Source organism: Echiichthys vipera, assembly GCF_963691815.1.
Source record: "Echiichthys vipera genome assembly, chromosome: 11".
Classification (NCBI taxonomy): Eukaryota; Metazoa; Chordata; class Actinopteri; order Perciformes; family Trachinidae; genus Echiichthys; species Echiichthys vipera.
In genome coordinates, this window is record NC_139836.1 from 14,439,387 (window position 1) to 14,459,663 (window position 20,277).

General features: G+C 39.6%; 1 protein-coding gene across 12 annotated transcripts in view; it reads right to left on the bottom strand.

Moving 5' to 3' along the window:
- Window positions 1-20,277, bottom strand: part of LOC310953864 (neurexin-1a) — a gene marked incomplete at its 5' end in the record, with an annotated part of 257,217 nt that overhangs the window by 84,185 nt on the left and 152,755 nt on the right. For all 12 annotated transcript variants that reach the window (XM_083923113.1, XM_083923117.1, XM_083923114.1 and 9 more), the window contains one exon: window positions 10,394-10,575. In XM_083923113.1, coding sequence (XP_083779239.1) covers window positions 10,394-10,575 — 182 coding nt within the window. The remainder of the gene's footprint in view (window positions 1-10,393; window positions 10,576-20,277) is intronic.

The window sequence follows — 20,277 nt, forward strand, 5'->3', positions numbered from 1 at the left end:
TTTGCTCTCTGTTTCTTTGAAAAGGGGAATAAATCCCCTCAACTCAACTCCAGTGCGTGCCTCGTTCATTAAGACACAACGAACCAACTCTACCTCTCCAGTAAACCCACCTCCACCCTCCCACCCTCATCCCTTGCTGACTGCCTAACTGCCATAAAATCATGGTTCTCCTCCAATTTTCTCAAACTAAACAGTGACAAAACCGACAAATCATTGGTTCCAAATCAACACTATCCAAAACCGGCAGTTTCTCCAGGTTAGGTTAAGTATGTTGCATGAGTGACATGACAAGTCAATGTTGATTTGGGTTTACACGGGACACAAACTGCTGTCCCCTGGGTGAAAGTCCTGATAGTCTTCGCAACTTCCTTCCTGCCCTGACTTTCATGGACTTTAATTAGAAACTTATTTTTGATACATTGAAGAAAAACTTAATCCAGGATACAATCTTTTCCCCTCAAAATGTAATTATGAATGCAGTTTTGTTGTATGGGTGTGGTAGTGCATTCAAAATGACAGACATGTAGGTACAGTATGTGTTTGTTAAAAATCTTTATGGGGTTCCACATTCAGGAAATACACTTCTCTTTGGTGTTAAAGTCGAACTGAAATTTGAATTCACCTCATATTTTGTGAGGAAATTATAATGATACTGCAGCGATTGTGCATAATTCTCCATTTTTCATTGGAGGATAAAAACATTTTCTGACATACCTTCTCAGCCTCGAGGCTCTGGTTGTGTTCCCATGGCAGCTGTTAAATGACTTATTGCTCTCTTTATCCACTTTAACTTTGTATTTCCAATGGATGCGACCAATCTACAAAAGCTGAAAATTGGGAGTTAGACTAATTAGTCTTCACTCAGAAAGTGGGAGAAAGCTATCCTAATTTCATTGGCACTGATACCCATTATACGTTACTCTTCTCCTCCTGAGTCTAGATTACTTACTTACTTAGTCCTGTAATCTTATTAACCAAAACCAAAAATCTAAATACCCTAGATAACACTAATGTAGGGGACGCTACCAGGAATAATTCAAAATTTTATTTCTATATCTATTTGAAATTTTACCAATAAAGTGCTCTAGTCAAAATACAGGAGATACTGTAAACTGTATTGTAAACTAATCTCAAAAATGTACTTTGTTCAAATTGAATTACCTTAAGCATATTTATCCTTAATATTGCATATATTTGTTGAAAATGGATATGGGTAAACTATTAAAATTCAAGAAATATTGGGAAAAAGTAAGAAAATATTATTGTACAGAGTGATTATAGAGCAAAATGTGCTCCATGTGTGTTAGCTGGGAGACGCTATACTTCGGTTCACTGCAATGGAGCGAGAAAGAGTGGGACTATTTTTATCCCACCCTGAGGGCTGGGACAGCTGTGTCAAAAGTCAACAACTATGGTTACTCCATGCTGCGACGCTCCAGTCCCAAATGCACACATCCCACTCTCGCAAACATACCCAAATACCAGTACGCATAGACATACTGAGATTTGATTTTGATATTTCCAAAATGAAATAAAAACCACATATGATTAAAGAATCCCTCAAATGTAGATGATGGAAATAGGCAAAATTTATTCAAAATAGGCTGATTTATTTACAGGGGCACATCCAACTATAATGTTTGTTTATGTGTGTGTGTGTGTGTGGGAGCTAACGCAAACCAAATTCATCTTTTAAACTGTTATAACAAATGGAATGTCAATGCTCTTAACCTTGTAACCCAGAAGAAAAGCGAACATGCCTGTCGGTATAACATTGACGATGAAATCAAATTTACCCCATGTTAGCCATGGCAATATTGCTCTGTATGAGGGAAGCCCATAACGTATTGATGTACAGCTTTGAGAATGACAAGCTGTACTCACTTTGATTTGTTACACTAATAAAAGTGAAGACACATTATTGTCCTGCCCTCTCAAATACACATACACACACATATTCCTCACACACACACACACACACACACACACACACACACACACACACACACACACACACACACACACACACACACACACACACACACACACACACACACACATACATACATTCCTCTTCATGGACCACTTGGCTTTGTAGTGGCAAAGAGCTTGAACAAATTGAGAAATGATTGGAATTGAAAGATGAGTAATGGTGATTCTAGCGCTGTCCCTTCTCAATATGGAGATGATGGGATTTGATTCTTTGAGGTCAGGTACATCATCCGAGTCGAGTGGCTGCTCCGTCTATGACTAAAGGAGATAGGAGGACATTCACTCTCACATATATGCTTTTTGCCACAATCGGTCACTCCTGGCATAAAATCAATGCAATATTTACCTTTGCCATATTATTTCTACTATTCATACAGTGTAAATTCTGTATGCAATGAATATATAGGGAATGTGAAAAGGAGTTAAGGACTATTGGCCTGTCTGCTCCCTGTTTATGTTTGTGTGACTGAATCAACACTGATGGACTAAATGAGGTCAATAGAGCTACCCCGTCCACTGCTATCGCATTATGGTCAGCTATTAACTCACCATTACAGTGCCATTAGCCTAGCTTTGCCACATACTGCACTGCAAACTGCCAAATAGACTGACTAGCAAATGGCAGTTCTGGTTTCACTGCCACTCAGTGAAATGAGGGGGAAGTGGGGAAATGGCATCTGGCTAGAGCTGGGAGGTTTGTTAGTATGTATGCAGCTATGATTACCGGGATTCCTTATTTGATTAATGGATCCCACAACAGGAGTAAAGGGAAAAGGGGGATCAATTTATATTTTCATTGCAGTTCTTCTCAATTGAAAGATTGAATAAATCCTGGAAAACAAAAGTGTTCAAACACACACATAAAAGAAATTTGAATACACTTGAGTGCCTGGTATTCTACTGATGATGTTCAAATTACATGCTCTGTTGCTTCTAGACCTTTTGACAAAAATGGAGAAGGTTGACAGCTCCGGGCTGTCTGAAGTTATCGTCCCAGTGAGCCGAGGAAACTCCAGAAGTAAGAGTGACTTGTGTCAGCACAAACCATGGAAAGTCAAATCACTGAGATGGATGTGTTTACTCCTACGCTTCGTTAGAGCGTGACAGTGCAATGATGAATAATGTCATGGGGAACAACTGTTTGTTTGGACACAGTTTCTTTAATACCAAAATACTTTAGCTTATTGTTTTGTTTTGTTTTTGTTGCTAGGCCTTATAAGTTAACCGGGAAATGTGTGTAGCTCAGAATCTGTACATTATTTTCTTTGAATTCTCCTGTTTTTTACAAGTTTACCATTGTGCTAGAGGTAGCAGAAAGGACCCCTTCTTTGTCTGGTGTTTATTTTCTCCCATTATCCTCAGACAATCAATTTTACAAACATGATTGAGTTTGCATGAAGCAAACTCAGCAGAGATGTGATATTGTGATGTTTAATTTGAAATAACATTCCCTCTTTACTTTTAAAATACATATCACCATGGCACTACATTCCCCCGTCCTTTACTGAGATTGTTACCGTAGCAACAGCTGGTAAAGTGATGTGGAGAAATATTTCCAAACTGTGAGGTGACAACTGTTCCAACAGAACAATAACCAAGTTTTTAAAAAGGTTCAGCTGAAGATAAAGTTAAATAAAATATGTACCCACATAGAGATTAACATCAGTTTGTTTTAAGCTGCATTTCTATTCCATTAATTATAGATATGGACATACTGTATTTCTAAAATGATATTGCCAGTTGCTCTGTAGGTGAACCAATTAATGATTGACGTGCCTTGACCAAGCAAGCAATACAGGAAAGCTGTATAGCAGTGAATCCTGGGGGTATTGCGTGCAGGTCTGTTCTATGTCTGCGTGCAGAGAAAGCATGAAAGGTAATTACTGGGTCTGAAACGGGAGTAGGGGATGGGAACAGGTGTTTTAATAGGAGTATAGGGGATAGCGTGACACTGGTTCTCTCCTGTGACCTGCAGCACCTCTCCCAGGTAACAACGTCACCTGTAGCAACAAATCTGACTGTACAATATTCACTTAATGAAGCATGCGAACGTGCATAACCATAACTTCAACAGTAAGGTGAACTATACAGACAGTGGGCTTGGTAGTCTCTCTTCTCAAGCCATTTTACATGATTAAAAGGGTAGAGAGCAGGAGTTGAAACAGCAATTAAAGGTGTATTCCATCAGACGAAAACACCCTTTTTAGTAGTCAGCTAAAGGAGGACCGAGGGGAGCAATGCTCCACCAGAGTCATTATTTCTCCACCATCCCCTCTGCTCTATGGAATACATTAACTTCACAGTGTCGCTGCCTTAGCCAGAGTGCCTTCATTGCTTGTTTTTTTTTTTTTTTTTAAGGGATGCATGCAATTAGAAGAAGAGGAAGAAGAAAGTGCTTGGAATTGTCCCTAACCCCCACACAGAGATTGAGTACCAGTACAAAACAAGCTCAGTGGGCCCCTTGGGGCCCTGTCTGAGACAGAGGAGAGCCTCCAATAGTCACCGCTGCTCATTGACATCAAAAAAGTAGGAAAACAGCTGCAAAGCCTCCATTTCACTGAGTAAATAGTTTCCTAAAAATGTAGAGATGGATTTCCAATAAAAGATTCCACCATAGTTTGTGCAGAAAAATAAATGATCTTTTGTGTGGTATAAAATACCTTAACAGCAACAAAGTAAAATTCCCCTTTAATATTGTATGTTGAAATTATACAGACTTTAGATAGTGAAACATATTAGCATGTTTAACAGAGAAGGTCCTGCACGACCACATCCTATAAACTTTGCTCCAATTCTTCTTCTGTATGGAATCAAGGATCATTACATCCATAATTCCCTGTTTTACACAATATTCCCTGGATTTGACTTTCAGCTACAGTGCAATTAATTATATATAGATTATTTAGATACTTCTATTATCATACACAGGCTAGTATTATATCCGCATTGGGATACTTGTCCAAGTACCTTCATGAATATGCTCCACCTTGGAAAAAGTAGTAGGGATTGTGGAGAATCATCATAATTGGAGAAACGGCAGAAGCATAATTATGAATCTAGTCTTTCTCCCATGTTCCCTACAGTAATGAGCCTGAGGAAAGTGATTGTCGTACATTTGATGGTTCACTGACTTCACAGTCATTGTCTTTATCCGCGATAGAAAGGAGAGGCGGGGGAAGTATCGCAATTCCTTTGAGGTGCATTTAAATCATAGTCTCCACATATTACTCAGAAAATTCCCTCTTGAGAGTGTGAGCTGAGATGGCGTCCTTCAAGCCCCGCTGGGTTTCCTGTCATCATGAAATGGGAGCAGGAGATTAGGCGGGGGGATTGGGGGGAAGGGAGAAGGAGGGGGTAAATATACTGAAATCTGGTCTAATCCCATCTCGTACAGCTGAAGATACACTCCCCCTAAGATATTTTTGCTTAGAGCTGAGGTAACTGGAAGGAATGAGGGGAATACCATTGGGAATCAGCCTCATTATAGTTTGCATCTCCGAATAAAATAACAACTACAAAATTGGTTTATACATATTCAATAATGGTAATCAACAGTCTGTCACACTTATCAAGTCGTTATGCTTATTTTGCTTTGGTAAACAAACCAATCCACCCAAGGTGAGTGAAACTAGCTGGCTCCCAATACAATGTAATAGAAAACTGGGCCACAAACTCATTATATTATTTCACATTACAGTGTGAGCCACAAAGTGCACAGTTCGACCAGATAAGGTTTTTGCAGGTGACTAGCTGAGTGCTGCTATTCTTGCATAAGAAACACATCAAAGTGGCAATTTTGCACAGCTCTTTCTGTTTAATGGAGTGCTTTAAAACACGTCCTTTCCAGTGTTCTTTATGAGAAGACAGAAGCATGAACCACATATCTAGAGGATTTGTATCATAAGTATTCCAATTTCATAATATCATTGCAAAATTTTCTGCTATTCTTCAATTTGGCCGCTGCACAAATCTTGGAAGAGGATTTCTAAAATGAAACAAGCCATTATACTTTGTTGAAAAACAACTGGTCTTTTATTACAAAATTTAAACACAATGACAATTGTATCAGCCATCATTTTATGTTTAAAGAAAATCTATCCTGAAATGGGTCATTTCAGATCTCGATATTGATATGTATCATGATAAAGCATGTTTTCTGGTAATTTAATAAAGTCCATATGACCTAGTTTCATATACTGCTGTGTGAGTTAAATACTTCACAAATGAAAGGTGCTAAATGTTGACTCATGTGATTAAGAACTCAGGTGGAGAATTAAGATAACAGGCAAAGATTAGAAAGTAAAACATTGTCCAAATTATGTTAATATTGCTGTAAATTTTGCTGTAATGCAATTTGGCTTCTAGTTTTTTGACATTGTGATAGAAACAATATAGAAAATATTTTATTTAGTTTTGATGACATATGTAATCCTTCTTCTATAGCTGGCTTCTTTATTTCCCAGAGGCACCATATCTGCTCACATATATAAAATCATGGGTCATGTAACCCAGCTAATGTTTACATTGAATGTAAAGTTTGATTATAAAACCAAGACTTCAGTTTTCAAATATTCCCTGAAGTATTTCAGATAACATTTGACGTGCGTGTTCTTGTCAATTTAGACAACATAATTGTGTATCACAAAATCTTGATATGATTTTTCTCACAATATCAATTCCATTGAAAGACGGTAAAGTATCATATTGAATTATCGCCCAGTTCTAGTTGCAAATTTATAATGCACAAAATACTTGCACATCTTGTAATATAGTTGCATCCTGTGTTATTTGTGTATCTTAATAACTAGATGAACAAAAATCAAGAGCATTACCTCCCGATCATGCTTCTCTTCTGTGTTTTCTCTCACTCTTGTCCCATTTTTTAATGAAATGCAACATTTTCAAATTAATACGCGGAAAATAAATAAATAAGAGGAAGCATTCAAAGTGACTGCTGATGCAAGGTGAGAGGGGATTCTCACAACCCACTGCCCCTGCTTTAAGAACATGTCTTATCAACATTTTCCCTCTGTAAACGGTCAATGGAGTGCTCCACATTTCATCAACAAGGCTACACATATACATCTGCTGTAAGCTGCATGATCCCCCTGCTTTGTGAAACTGTGTCAGACTCCCCACTCTCACCTTTCCTGTCCGTGCAGCTCAGGTATCTAACCTCTTACATTCATCACTTGCCCCCAGTAAACCTAAAAGTCTGCATACAGCGTACATACCAGAGATGCTTTCCGAGCAAACTACAGAAATATTGCGATATTGTGGAAATATCTTTCAAGGTGTTCCATGCCTCAGCTTTCTAGTAAGTATGCAGTGCACGAGCTGCAACCCGCAGTATTTTTAGGAATTCACCTTTACCTCTGGTTATGAGGGCCTGAACGAGAATTAACTAAAAATACAAGTATGGAACTTGTTCAGCAATAATCTAGCAACTGTGCATGATGTACAAGCAAGTAAGCAAATTTATATGTATATTAATTAAAAACTGCATTGGGATGAGCTCCCTCGTAAAGCCCCGTTGTGTCATTTACTTTAAAAGAGGTGCCCTGTCTATGCAAATTTGGGGAGGACATTCTCGCCCGTTTTATCCCTGTTCAGGTGTTTCGAACAGGTGGAAAAGAGCCCAGAAAGATTCAGAACCAACAAGGATCTTAGTGGAGCATTTGCACAACTGAGAGAGCACATCTGTCCTTTTACACCCATATTCCAATTTATGATCTTTTGAACATCTTGTTTATGTCCCTGTGTGGCATTTGCTGTTGAATGATGTGCATGAAAAAGGTTGTATCCTTTTGAAATGGCCGGTTACTCCTGGATTCAAATCAGGGGCGAGAAATGACTTGGCCCTGAGGTTCAGGGAGAAAAACTTGTCAGAAAAGCTAATCCAGACAGAGCAAGGATGGAGGTGTCTCATAAGAACAACATCACGGCTGCTTTGGGTCCTCAGGACAGGCCTTCTTATGTCACTGTGTGCTTACTGTATGTGTGAATATCGGTGAGTGGGCAGCTGGGGTTGAAGCGGACTTCAAGACCAATTTCATGTGAGTCTGTGCTGATATGTAGCTTTCCTGTGTGTGTATGTGCAATGTTCATGTATGCTCATGGCCAGCATCAGTGAAGTCATGCGTGGGAACTTATTTTCAGTACGGGAAGGAGGGTCTGCGCTGGATATGTGCATGGACGCGACCACTCACGCACATATTAATGCTTAGGGTAAACAATTGACGGATGTGGTAAATTTAACATTTTCTAGAATTAAATCTGAAATAATAACATCAATAATAATATTATGGCAGAATAAACAATACTACCGATATAATGGAAGATATTTAAACCTGAAACAAACTTGATCGAAACTTCAAAACTCCTCAACCTCCCCAAGTAGATAGTGAGTTAGCAGCTGCTCTGTGTGCATCAGAGGACACAGGTGTTCCATTTTAAGGGTATAATATAGTATAAAGGTATAAAGTATCAGGGTGACTGTGGCTCAGGAGGTAAAGTCAAGTTGTATGAATGATTAGATTAGATCCTGATAAGCAGGGGGCGCCTTGCATGTCAGCGTGTAAGAATGTGTGTGTGAAAGGGTGAATGTGGCAAATAGTGTAAAAGTGTCATGAGTGATGGGAAGACTAGAAAGGCGCTATACAAGTACAAGTCCTTTTTCTAAGTATTGCTTACTGTTAGTAAACACACAGTATTCAGAGTCAGCCCCTTCTCTCCCTGGTCAGAGAAAGGGACGGAGAGGGCGGGGGAGAGGGGGGGAGAGAGAGAGCGAGAAAGAGAGCAGCCATGGTCGAGTTGGCTAGAAAGTGAGTGTAGAGAGTGATCTCTGTTGAGTAAGGAAAAAGCAGTAAATCAGAGCAATAAAACAATATTTTCTGATTGTGTCACAGAAGATACGTTCAAAGCATAAATGGACAGACCTAATAAACAGAAGGTGTTGTACTGTCAGATTATGATTGAATGTAGAGCTTAATCCTGTCTTTGTCTGTGTGTTGGTAAACTGACACGCTGCCTTGTGCAGGGGTTAGGAATCAGGGGGTTGCTCTGGGGGTCAGACACCCAAAAACGTCATTCAGAATACAAGCATTTTAAAAGTTGTTTGCCATCTTGCGGCCTGATTAGACAAATGGGCGTTGTGATGTTGTTATTTCAACATACATGGATGTTTATTGCAATTAAATCACAACGGAATCTTTAACTCAAGTAGCTCTGGAAGCAGAAAATCATCCAGACGCACTTCCTTGACAAGTTGGGGGAATTCATTTACACGACTGTGTTTAGTCTTCCAAAGCATCTTGGAACAGGTACAAAGAAGAAGTAGTGGTTATTTTAGTCATGGATGATGAAGGAAAGAAAGGTTGTCGGTATCTACACCCTTGCATTTTTGTATAAGTATTGAGAATAATAACAAATGAACCCCAAAAGATCCCGCTGTCAAACTCTAAATGCAAGTAACACACGGCGAAAGCTTGGTGTTAGGAATGGTTCTGGAATATTTAAAGTGAAGACATTATATTTTAAGTTGGTTTTCTGTACAGAATAGAAGACGATTTATTTTCTCGGCCATTCATTTTCTATGGCCAGTTATGTTCATTAGCTTGACTAAACTTTTAGCTTCAGTGAAGGCTCACACAATAGGATAATTAATCTCTTTATACTTCTAAAGTACAATATTTTTCTTACTAACTACAACAGAATAATGAACCTGCAAGCATGTTTTATGGAAACCATTCAAATCCTTTTTATCAGAAAAAAGGTAAAATTATACGTCCACTACATTTTACTCTGGCCAGCAGGTCGCGTGCTTATGAAGGTTGTTGTCAGTAAGTGGGTGCTAGCGAGAGGAAGAGTGATGTGGGTTTCAGACACATTATGTCCAGGTCAGCGATGCACTGTATGGAACTAACCCTTATTACAGCACCATTTTCCTCAGTTCCTGCTGCACACCCACAGTGGCCATAACATGAGGAGGTGAGCAAGCATAAGCTCCTTCTTACCACACAACATTAATATACTGATGGTCGTGCATTCTGTACTTGCAATTAAATCATGACTTCCTCCTACTTTTGTGGTTATAGAGGTCAGCACAATTACCATCACCATTAAAGCTGTAAAAACTTGGCTTCAAATCTCAAATATTGATCAAATAATATTAAATATTAATGGCTAAATAGGCAACAACCAAAGTAACAAACACATTTTTAGGTATTATTTGTGAAGAGTTTAAACACATTTTATTGACAGTAAAAACTGTTTTAACTTTAGCAGGAAATAGTGAAGGATCCCATCATATTCTCCTAATATACTCCATGCACAGTGTGTCATATGTGTAATTTGGTGTACTGCACTTGAAAGCATGCTAATAAACAGATTCATGACTTACGATGTGGAGCTTCAAGAAATCTCCGAGACCAGAGGAGCTATCCACCTTCACCAGGACAGCATCCTTCAGGTGTGTGCTGAAGCCAATGGCTAGCCGGTCTGCCCTCGTGCTGGGGCGGTCATTTGGTGGCCACGTGTATGTGATCAGTCCACCATCTCGCCCAAATATGTATGTTGTTCCCGCTAGAGAAAAAGAAAGGAGAGTACCATGCGTGAACCACTGTCAATACAGAACCATTAACACAGCAAAGGCAGCATCCATCCCGTGTACAGCACAGCAGTCCAAGGTGTTTAATTGTGCTGAGTAATGACTTTGCAAAGCATAGAGCAACATATCAATCTTGAACAGCTCTCAGCCCCATCTGAGGGTTTAAGTACACTCATGTCAATTCATGAGAATGGGAAAATTCAGCACAAATGAGGGAGGCAGGTATTGGTGCTGCTTTCCTCATAATGCTGCACAATTACTCAGTTTTACTGCCACTGGCTGCTTCACCTCTAGTGGGAAGAGATACAAGTGGATGCAAGCGAATTTGCAGTCGTGTCCCCTGTGCCCAGGTAACCAGAACGACTGCCAAACGGGCACCTCCCCATCTCTTGCGCTTCATTAGCAGCCTCAAAGGAAGACGCAGCCAGAAGCATTATTGACTGACTGCTCCAATCATGCCCTCATTGTGACCTCCAAACCAGCTACTTCCTGTCTTGCTGCATTAGCTCGTTGTCTTTAGCAGCCGTATGAAAGGTTTCAACATGACCTGGTAGATGGGAGAGAAAGTGGCTCTAATTACGTAGCTATTCAGTGAGAAAGAGCCTAGCGGCATTATGCCAGTGACCTAGTCAAATTGATGGTCGGAAATAAGTCTGTCCCGACTAATAAAAGAATAGGTCTAAAAAAGCGGGAGCTGGTTCATGTATAAAGCCACAGTCTCAAGTTTAGATGCTTGCCAACAACCAACACTTCACCATTTCAGAGCTGTCAGACTTGTCTCAATCAAACGAGTGCCTTTTTCTTCCCAATTAGAAACCTTCATTAGTATAGTGTTTCAATTCAAAAGTATGCTCGCAAAAGAAAATGTGTGCAACTGTGAATGAATGAGTATGTGATTGGGAAATAAATGCCTGTGAGAAAGCCTGAAAATGAATGCAGCTGTCAGATTAGCATAAAAACAGCTATCTTCATGAGAAATTAGACAAGGAGCTCTGCTAGTGTGTCATGCATTTACGTGTGTGTGTGTGTGTGTGTGTGTGTGTGTGTGCGTGTGAATGAGAAGGAGAAACAGAGAGCAAGCAAGAGAGAAACAGAGTTAATATTCATAGGGGCAGGGAGTTTAACGGCCTAAGCATGAACAATAGATGATAAATCATTCCAAGTGTAATTCCAATATTTTCATGTAAACCAGTTCACTAAGATATAAAACTATCGATATATTTTGCATCTATTTATATATTTCTGTCGTTTCCCTCCCTCTAGCTTTTCTTTTGCAGCGCAGTGGTTAAAGGGCGTCACTCTAGTCTCAAGTTCCTTTCCAATTTAATTCTCTCATTTGAGTCAATACACAGTGCCAACCATTAGCTAAAACGAATTGCATCATTAATTAACAATAATGTGATTAACAAATGATGTCGGGACATACAGATCTATGGCAGGATTTATTGTTTTCATAAAGCATAACTCGCATTTGTAAAACGTAATGTAATAACACTGTAAGCATCCTTTTTCGCCTAATGGATAAAGCGTTATGAAGCTTGATGACTTCTGCAAAGGAAAAGACATTATGTGTAATATATTTGCGAGACAGGAATCATTCAAGTCTGGTGGCTACCGTTGAAAAAGCCTCCTTGTTCCACTAATGCATATCTGATGTTGGCCCCTTCACAGAGCAATCTCAAATTCATGTAGCTTGCGCTGGACTGTTGTCACTGTCTCCGAGTTTCCCCCCAAGCCACCAAACACTTGCTCCGTGCTACAGCTTATTATAATTAAGCTCTTTTAAACCATGTCAATGTTGGAACTCACTGGGCCCTTAAGCATCAATTTCCCCCTCTGTCTATTCATAAGATTTGACACCCACTTTATCCCACTGACAGCTTATTTACTGTTGGTGACCTCCAAAAAAAATCCCACTATAATATAAAGATTGCTCATTTTAGTGGACTGGTATGCATATCTTGCTAGTGACACCCTTAAGCAAAATGGGTAAATAGCAAGACTCTCATGTCAAGGGACCAAAGGTCAGTTAAACTAACTACTCTGTGACATGAGTATATAATGGTTCCGAAGAAGATAATAAGGTTGCATATGTGGTAAAGCAGTCTAAAATCCATACGAGCATGTAACAATAGTGAAAGACTCCTTCAGGGACTGTTGAGGATTTAGATACATGGAGCAACATGGCTAATGCACACCTACACAGTTGTGCGGTGGCATGAAATCGGCAGACACGTGCCTGTGTAACTCCAGCAGTGGGAGTAATTATGCAGTGGCTCCATATTCGTTATTTGTGTGCTCTCATGGGACACTGGGCCCGATATGGATCTGTTGTAGTCATTAGATACAGTAGTGTCCTGGAAATTTTTAGCTGTTTGTCGTGTCTTTAATTTGAAAAGAGTTTCAGTTAATTTCTCATTAATCCACTGTATAATTAGAAAAAAAAAGAAATTAAAGGATCAAAGTACGATGAGGGGAGTTTCAAATACAAAGTGCTTGAAGGTGTAGCTCTATGTAACACATGGCCAATGAAACATAATAAAATTATATCATATCATGCTTAATTCCAATCCATGTTGTTTCACTGGAACATGTTTACATGTAAAAAATGTTTTAATTTTTTTCTCATGTACATCTGAATGGCTTGTTGAACCCCATGTTGTCTGATAGGAAAACAGTTTGTGTCTGTTTCCCCAGAGAGGTCACAGTGCGGAAACCAAGAGGCAGTGTGTTTTGAATGGTCTTACTCAGACGGTACATTTTTTTTTATAATACTATAACAGATGATCAGACCACCAGGATGAACTCCTCAACCACAACTCTTTCCTATTAAAGGATAATGAATTAATCTGTCCTCATGTTGGACTACATTGAGAGCTGGCTGCCCTCTCTCTGCTGTGTCAGTTAACATCAAAAAAGACAAACATTGGCAGATCAAACACTCTGCTTTCATTAAAAATGTAGCACCATCCCAGGAGTTCTTCTTCATTTTGGCCAAAGAGGTGTGTGGGGTAGCAGACTGTAGGAAAGCAAGCTTAGCCTGTGTATTAGAGCCCTCTTGGCGCTGACTTCTTAATGTACATTTCTGCTGGAATGAAGCAGGAGCATACATAGCAAACTGGCCTCTAAGCGCTGTATGGTCAATAAACTAAGCAGTGTCATATGAAGAGGCGGATGAGCGAGGTGTGAGCAAAGGCAAGTGCACTGGCCCTGTGCCCTAGCAGTTTATGGGTTGGTTAGGATACACGGACCAGGCAGCCTGTTTGACTGTAATGCTCAGCTAAGGTCAGGCCCGCAGGCCGTCCTTCCTCTGACCTCCAACGCGGCCATCCTAACGAGCCTCATATTACCACCTCTGCCGAGAAAGAGGGGAGGAATCCAATCATAATTACATAGTTGTGATGGAAATATGAAAAGGAGAGATGACATTATGGATCTGCTTTCTGTCAGCACCTAGCACTTGCGTTTCTCTCTTTTCACTGCCAAGGATTCCCGTAATGACTGGTGGGCAAAAATAGAATTCCCTGAGATGTGGCATATAGGACACCCTTTTCAGATTATTTTCATGCATCTCTTGAATGGAATTAAAAGTAAGACACACATTCCCAAGCATCTACTGTCTATGTCTATATATCTTATATAAAGACATAAACGTAGTGTTTTCCACGATAAACTTTGAACTTACACCCCCTGGGAGGAGTACACTCAATTATTTATATAGGATTACAATTTCAGTTTGCAAAGAAATCATTCATAGGATTTATGAGGACACTATTGCCCAATCAAACATCAACATTGATATCTGGTAAAGGAGCTATCTTCGGTCAATGCTCCTTAAGATTTAGTGCCATTAGGGGAAAATTGTGAGTCAACTTGATACATTTTTTTCTTCCCCTTGATCTATCTTTCTCACTATATCTTAACTTTTGGGACAATTAAATGGTCAAGTAGTTGAGCAGATCCGGTGATGAACAGACTGTGGGGTTATGAGCAAAACCATTCAAATTTGCATCTTCTTAGCTGCATGTTCTAACTTGACAGCGGCTACAAAGCTGTGAATTAGAGAAAGTGAAATAAGGGCACTGTTCACACAGCCTCAGTGCATGATTAAATGGTACATCACACCCCATGATCCAAAATAGTGAAGCCAACACAGTGATATCTGTTTAGCTATATAATGCAGGGATATTTGTTTTGATCCATAGTATCGTTCCTTCCTTGGGATTTCTTGCCAGACAAAATGTATCAAATGTTATTCAAACATCTTGTGACATGAACCAGCAGTAATGGAAGAAGGACAACAACATGATTTGATTATTCAAATGTCAATGAATTATGTGTCTGAATTGCTACTGCCCATCTTATATTTCGACAGACAAAAGAATTGTTGGACAGAAGGATCTAAGCTTTCTGCTTCGATGTCAAGGAATTTTTTGCATTTCTTTTTGTGGAGGTTATAAAAGAGACTATGGCATGGTCACTTCAAGCTATTTTCTTTTTTTTCTTTTTTAATAATTAATTACTTTCAGTTCTGTCAATATATGGATGTTTTTAGGGCGCTTTCACACCAGACTTATTTAGTTCTGTTGAGTTTGTTTGTGCAGGTGGGAATGCAGCGGGCCGAGACCTCAGGTGCGGTTTGTTTGTGTTAAGACCATGATTGGACCTGGGTCCGCACTAACTGCAGAAACCACTGCGCATTTTGGACCAACCCAGCTCCTGTAGATAGCTACGTCATTTACGTTATCATTAAGAACCTCCCCTGTCACCACAACAACAATAACAACCACACACCAACATGAGTCGCTGCGGACAAACCTGGAGGAGTAATGTAATAACCGAGGACCAACACTAAAATCAACCCCCACAGCTGTCTCTCCATTGTGACATTACTGGGTGCGTTGTCTGCTCGCCACTCTGTTTACATCATCATTTGCAAGCATGGCAATTCTGATCAATCAGAGTGCAGTTCAGGATCTAAGTTAAGTTTTTTTTTCTCCTTCTTTTTCTTTGTCCTTAACCTTTATTGAGTTGAAGTGCAGCTACATTCTAGTTCACTTCAGCACGTCCTCCACAGATTCGGATCGGATCAAATGAATAGGATTGAAAGCGAACCAGACCAAAAAAAAATATACATATTCATTTTCGCATCTGGTGCGCACTGGGACAGTGGACTAGAAACGGATTATCAGGTGTGAAAGCGCCCTCAAATTCTTATGTTGCATGGATTCCATTGCCAACTGTCTGCAAACTAATTGTTTCCTTCATTCTGTACAGGGTTGTTGGGTATGATTGTTTTGTTGTGGTTGCTGCCTACAACATAAAAGTATTCCTACCTTTTTTTCTGTTTAGAGACAGAAAAAGGTGGAAAAAAGACCCCAGGTTGGAACGCCAATATGGCCACATCACGTTTTACGCATTCATGATAGAACAAGCTGTCATGGGCTATCTATAAGTCAATCATGAGTAGCTAAGCCCTTTCTACGGAAGCCACCCATGAATGTGTTTTGTGAGATAAATGATGAAAAATGATGATCAACAATGTGTTAATGGGGGTGGACAGTGTTTTGGATGGACAAAAAACGATTGAAGAAGAAACAGATTGTTGTTTGTATGAGCTTTTTATGCTGTTTATTCAAATAAACACATTACTGTAAAAGCTTTTTCATGTAACTTGATTGATTTAAACATTCTGTACTGATCTTTTCTTTCTTTTCATCTACAGTAGTGAAGCTTCCCACTATACTCAAATAGTTTATTTCTATTGTGTTCACTGTTGCTGCCGCTATAAGTGAAAAACACACAGGATGTTTCCTATAAAAGTGTGAGGACTAGACTTTATACTTTTGTCACTGCATGGTGGGGATTTGTGTTGGCAGGGTGACATTTCTGTCAGGCTTCTTTTTTCTTGTCTGTGCCAGTTAGGTGTTCCTGCGACATGCTGTGAACTGCTATAATGGAGGGGTAGAGAAGCTGTATTATTATGAATCACCTGCGATTTTTGCTTGTTCCATTCAGCTTCACAGTCCAGGTTCAAAGGTGTGTGGTCCACTTTCGTTTCCTTCTGTGCGTCTTCCGTGTATTTTAAGTCACGTGTGTATATACAGACCCTACTCATAAGCTTGAAAGTATTTTTGTCGCTATGTAGGCCAATTTGACTGTGATGCGATTCCCTCAAGCAGGAAACTAGAATTACCGTCTTGCGGTTCAATAAATCTGCCAACCAATCTAGTTACTGTTTAAATTAATGTCTGCTCAGATTCATAATAAATGCAGTGAAGACTTTAGAAGGAATTTAATAAAAAGGTAATAAGTGTATTTTGTCATAATTTGCATATGAATTAATGAGTTATGGCCAAAACTGTGTTTTGTGAGGCCACAGTGACCTTGACCTTTGACCACCAAATTCTAATAACTTAATTCTCATGTCCAAGTGGACATTTGTGCCAAATTTGAAGAAATCCTCTCATGGTGTTACTGAGATGTTGCGTTCACAATAATGGCACGGATGGGCAATATGAAAACATGATGACTCGGGCTATGGATGTCCCTGGTGTGGAGGCATAAAAATAGCTCGTTTTCTTTTTCATTCCAAGTTTATAGTTTTATACCATGAACAGAGAACAGGCTGGTGGATGCAACTCTCCCATAGCCAGACTACCCCTGTAGTTGGCTGCCAGTTCAGTTTGGCTCTTCACCTAATGTCACTGAACCATGTATTCCATTTGGCAACAGAGCTATTTGCACCAGAGCAGCATATTTGCCTGATATGTTATCTCCTCCCAAGCTAATTAGTTTAAAGAGCCATATATTCGCTCCTGGCAGTTCTGCACCTTTTGCACAAGGACAAGGTTCTCTTGAGTGACTTTTTTCGTGGTAGATCCCTTCCCTACTGCTCTCTACTGTAGTAATGTAGGCATGTTCTTGTGTTTCTTTAACCTTCGTCTGGAATACTAAAACACCTTTTCTTGTTTAGTTTTGTCTTGAGTTGATCTCTGCAGGCATTCTAGTGTTTTTAACAAGGAGTTTGTGTTGCCAGTAGAAAAAGGTTTCACAGTCTATTGTGGTGATTGCACTGTAAATGAAGAAAGCTGTTTTCCAAAAATATATTGACTCTTGTAATTGTTAATTGGTGCATTTTCAGTGTATGGAGACTTAATCGTGTTTAAAAAAGAGTCATAACAATTTTAGAAAATATATAATTATGATAATTATTATTCTATAATATAGTTTTCATGATTAAAACAATTAGAATGTTACAGAAACATGCTGAAAAAACAGACCCTCCTGTCAAGTGTCATGTTTGTAGCTGACATAACCAAATGCTTTGACATGTCAGGTGCTGCCACCTTTGACTGTCAGCCTACATGTGTTGGAATAATTAAGTACAGTGAACAACAGCAGCTCTGAACATTTTAGTTAAGAACATTTGTTCTTCCAGTTCTTTGGAGTCAGCAGTTAAAGCACAGCCTTAGGTTGTCTGTCCCATGGGAACAAATGAAGAAAAATCAGTTGGACAATAGAAACTGGAAAGCGGGGTATAGTGGATACAGCAAGACCCCAGTGGCCACCGCCAAACTATCCTCCCCACCCCCACACCCAATCACTATTTCTGTATCTGTTCATTTTTCCGTTGCAGTATAGCGAGGTCCTTTCAACAATTTAAACATCGCTCTCAAGCTTTGCTCCTGGAAAAAGTCATTCTCTATCTTCAGTGGTGTGTGAGCAAGCTTTGGGAGACCAAAAGGGCTATGAATTGTTGACTCGTCTTAATCCTCTCTCAGCACAAACAACCGTCCTCCCTTATAATGGGACAGGCAGTTAGGACAGAACCAGCAAGCATGAGAAAAGGTTTCACCACAGGTTGAGGCTGGAACAATCCTGTTCAACATGCTAGTAAAATGACAGCAAAACAAACATTTAATGTGACTGTTTAAATTATACGTGAGGGGCCAGGGTTTCCTCAAGTAGTTCCTCAACACAGGATTGCTGTATTGACCGAGCGTCTCGTCCATGTTGTACATCATTAGAATCTTTCTTTACTGCACAGCCAAAACATTTATTGTGTGAGCATGAAGTGGAAACTGAGAAATTTTGCCAGCCAGTCTATAACTGCCGCAGTTCTGTCATGAACCTAACCCATAACATAAAATTCTGTATACTGCACACTGCCACATTCTGCTTTGCCTCCTACCAAGTTCTTTTTTAACTGATAAATCCTCCCTTCAGTCTTTATCAGAAGGCTGGAGCTGAGCTATTCTCTTTGCAGTCAGCAAAAAGCAGAGTGGACAGAGGTGCTAAATCAACCAAAAGCGTAGACTGCCTGCTTACTTTGTGTTGGCTTAATAAGTCTGGGCATATTGGCACATCAACAGTACAGTCAGTATAAACTTTTAAGAGTTCAATGCTCAGAGACTTGATCTTCACCGCCGGCAGATAGAGCATTCAGTCAATATCAAACATGGATAGAAAACAAAGCTACACACAAAAAGGAATAATTTAAAGTTCTCAGGCAGTTACACTTAGTCTTTAGGCTCGACTCGGCAAATATTCTAATTAGCCCCTTTCCACAGTATTGTTTTAACAGTATCCAGTGACCTATGAGCCTTAAGCTCCTTCTAATGAAGACAATCCCAATGCAGCATTTCTGCATAGGACAGCTGACAGTGTCCAACCTGCCTTCATAAGCTGCAAAGGATTAACCCCCCCCCCCTCTCTCTCCCTGCTTTGCTAATTTGATGTAATTAAATTAAGTGGAGACTAAAAGTGGGGCATTGCTGCTTGCCCCCATGATTGGTCATCCTTATTAGACGGTATAAGATGCCAGTTCCAAAATTATAGGAGAAACAAAACCTAATAAACATGGGGGGAGAGAGAGAGAGAGACAGAGAGAGACAGAGAGAGAAAAGGAGCACTTAAGTCAGACCTCAAGGCTGGTACAGTACAAAATGAGCCCATCAAAGAGGAAGGAGGGGGAGAACGAGGGGACAACAGAGAGAGATAAAGATTTGCGATAGAAAAAGGGTTGATTACAAAGTTTAATTGTTTAATGATTTATTTAATACTGCAGGGAACAACAGAAGAAACGCTTTATACATGTTATCCTGTATCAACCTTTACTTTAAATTTAAAGGTTACAAGTCTTACTAAAAGAGTAAATAACACCAATATCTGTGACCCGTCAGAATCTATTACCAGCTATATAGCCGCTGCAAATGTTTTTGCGATTGTTACCTTATAATGGTATTATTCCTGTTGATGCAGAGGATTTTATAGCTGTTATTGTAACTGTCTTTCGGTTGTTCACTGACACCTTACCTGGCAATATTTGGTCTAGGCTTTTGTCATGAAGTCATCATATATTGATAGTTAATCCTCGAGTGTCACAGAATCTGCCAGGGTTACAGCTATCAACATTTTGGATCCTATCAAAATATAGGTATGGCAACCCCTATCAGTATGTGATACGGTGTTACAAAAAGTGGCAGTATAGCGGAAATTCCTAATGAGGTCACAGAATCTGATGAGTGAGATAATTTGGTGCAACATCTGCGACAACACTTCAATCGAAAGTATCTTTTTTTTTTTTAGTATTGCATTTATATAGACTCAGATTCTCTGCTTTAAGCAACCTTAACCTGAAACCATCTGCAGTTCGACAGAGATTGTGAATCAAG